The sequence below is a fragment of the Sinocyclocheilus grahami genome, unplaced genomic scaffold (assembly GCF_001515645.1).
Source record: "Sinocyclocheilus grahami isolate Dianchi unplaced genomic scaffold, SAMN03320097.WGS_v1.1 scaffold1842.1, whole genome shotgun sequence".
Classification (NCBI taxonomy): domain Eukaryota; kingdom Metazoa; phylum Chordata; class Actinopteri; order Cypriniformes; family Cyprinidae; genus Sinocyclocheilus; species Sinocyclocheilus grahami.
Window position 1 is genome coordinate 101,133 of NW_015507021.1, and position 3,314 is coordinate 104,446.

A 3,314-nucleotide genomic window follows, 5' to 3' on the forward strand; every position below is an offset into this window, starting at 1 on the left:
ACACACACACACACACTCTCACTCACACACACTCTCACTCACTCACACACTCTCACACACTCTCTCACACACACACACACACACACACACACACACACACCTCCGCTCATGATGTATTCTCTGAAGAAGGGAACTCTGAACCAGAAGGGAAGCATCAGCAGGTACGGCGTGAGTCCTGGGAACATCTGAGAGAATCCTGATGCTTCCGTGCAGAAATTCCCGAATCCGCCGGCCACCAGCACGCCGTGAGGATGAAACCCGAACAGATAATTATGACGAGAGTCCAGATCCACCGTCTTTATCAGCTAGAGAGACCAAACCACCCGTGACTCTTAAAAAAGCATCTTTAATGAGTGATTCATTGAACAAAAGCTCATATCAACTCACTGTGATGGGGAAATAATCCCTGAAATACGTCCACATGCGCCAGCTTCTGACCCAGCGTGACCTCCGACCTCCACATGAGGGCGTGTCCCTGTCCAGATACAGCCAACCAGCATACAGCGCGGCCAGAATCCACCAATCACTGAGGCAGAGGAGCACAAACGCCGCCAGACAGACCTGAGCTGCAGACAGACAGACAGACATGTGTGATTTATTACAGCTCGACTGCCTGTGTGACTGAACTCTAGAGCCATGTGTGTTTGTACTCACGTCAAACATTCACACACACACACACACACACACACACTCACACATTCTCTCTCTCACACACACACACACACACACTCACACTCTCACTCTCTCACACACACACACGCGCACACGCACACACGCACACACACACTCACACTCTCTCTCTCTCTCTCACACACACACTCTCTCTCACACACACACTCTCTCTCACACACACACTCTCTCTCACACACACACTCTCTCTCACACACACACTCTCTCTCACACACACACTCTCTCTCACACACACACTCTCTCTCACACACACACTCTCTCTCACACACACACTCTCTCTCACACACACACTCTCTCTCACACACACACTCTCTCTCACACACACACTCTCTCTCACACACACACTCTCTCTCACACACACACTCTCTCTCACACACACACTCTCTCTCACACACACACTCTCTCTCACACACACACTCTCTCTCACACACACACTCTCTCTCACACACACACTCTCTCTCACACACACACTCTCTCTCACACACACACTCTCTCTCACACACACACTCTCTCTCACACACACACTCTCTCTCACACACACACTCTCTCTCACACACACACTCTCTCTCACACACACACTCTCTCTCACACACACACTCTCTCTCACACACACACTCTCTCTCACACACACACTCTCTCTCACACACACACTCTCTCTCACACACACACTCTCTCTCACACACACACTCTCTCTCACACACACACTCTCTCTCACACACACACTCTCTCTCACACACACACTCTCTCTCACACACACACTCTCTCTCACACACACACTCTCTCTCACACACACACTCTCTCTCACACACACACTCTCTCTCACACACACACTCTCTCTCACACACACACTCTCTCTCACACACACACTCTCTCTCACACACACACTCTCTCTCACACACACACTCTCTCTCACACACACACTCTCTCTCACACACACACTCTCTCTCACACACACACTCTCTCTCACACACACACTCTCTCTCACACACACACTCTCTCTCACACACACACTCTCTCTCACACACACACTCTCTCTCACACACACACTCTCTCTCACACACACACTCTCTCTCACACACACACTCTCTCTCACACACACACTCTCTCTCACACACACACACACACACACACAGTTACTACTTCTGTTAGGAACTGACTGACCGCTGCTGTTTGTGACTCAGAGGTTCCAGACTCAGTTCTGATACACAAACACAATGAACTCCAGATGTATTTCATGTTATTTTATCATTTAATTTAATTATTTTATTTATGTATTATTTTATATATTTATTTGTTATTTTATTATTATTTTTTATTGATTGTTATTCATTTCAAGGCATTTTATGTTATTTTAATTTTTTAATTAATTACTGTTATTAATTTTTAATTCTTATTTTTATGCTACTTTATAATTGTATTTTATTTCTTTAAATGTATTATTATAGCTCTCGTGATATATTTTATTTACATATGCAAACAATACAGTGCAAATAAATTCCCCATATTTCACTCCAATAAAATGAAACATATTTTTAGAAACCAAACTGTACTAAACTGATATGATCAATAAGTAATTACAACATTTTCCTGCATTACTTTAACTTATCTCAATTTAACCTATTTCTACTCGATTATTTAACTCAGTTTAATGTAATTAAATTTGACTTGTACTAGTAATTTAAGGCAGCAACTGATTTCTTACAGTGAAGAATAAATCAACTATATATATTTTTTATGATTTTGTTATTTTTTATTAAAATCAGGATTAATTAAATTGAGTACTAATCATTATATATTCACAGTTGCACAATGCACTTTTATTTAATTTATAAACACATTTAAATACAACTGCTACCCACATTTTTTCACTATTAAGTTAAAAAAGCAATATATATATATATATATATAAAACAGTAGACATAAATGCGATGAACATTTCACAATGCAAACAAATCATTGTTAGTACTTAATCTGCAGAATTGAATTCATTATGATTTTAATTAAAAAAAGTTAAATAAATTAATAAAAATCATTGACAGAAACTTTTTCATGAAAACAATGTAACAAGTCAATGCAACAAATGTATTTTTCCAAGGCATCAAAAATGACACTTTATCTTTTGGAATGAAATATGAAACTTCTGCTTAAGATTCAGCTTGTTAGAACAAAATCTATAAATATCCACTTAACAAGAAAAGGCGGAAAAACTCTATTTGTCAATGCATATAATCGTGTCATATTCTATATGGAGTGTTATTATAATAACTCTCTCACCCAGAGCTAGGAAGCTGAAGACCCACTGCACGAGCGCAGCTGTCTGCAGGCGCCTGCGCAGAGGAACACGCAGAGGAGCGAACTCGACCTTCATCACCTCTCACTAACACACACTTCCACAGTCTTCCTCAGAAGCGACGGTACAAAACATCAGCGCTCAAAGTCGCCTTTCCTTCATCGGAGACTATTTTCCTTCTATTACTGGGGCGCCTGAATGCCGCTCAGCGCGTGTGCGGCCGACCCGAATGCGTTCTCGCGCTTTATAAATATTTAGAAAGTTTTCTGAACTCGACCGAAGGCTGCGTCTGTGTTCCGCGTGCGAGGCGAGCGCAGGACTCGCGAGCCGCCGT

The 3,314-nt window shown here is 41.8% G+C and overlaps 1 protein-coding gene across 1 annotated transcript in view; it reads right to left on the reverse strand.

The window, feature by feature from the left end:
- The window catches only part of mogat3a (monoacylglycerol O-acyltransferase 3a), a 9,127-nt gene extending 5,813 nt beyond the window's left edge, over positions 1–3,314 (reverse strand). The window contains exons 1-3 of the mRNA XM_016259412.1: positions 2,965–3,314; positions 388–566; positions 101–305 (exon numbers count right to left, since the gene is read on the reverse strand). Coding sequence (XP_016114898.1) covers positions 101–305; positions 388–566; positions 2,965–3,058 — 478 coding nt within the window. The 5' untranslated portion in view covers positions 3,059–3,314. The remainder of the gene's footprint in view (positions 1–100; positions 306–387; positions 567–2,964) is intronic.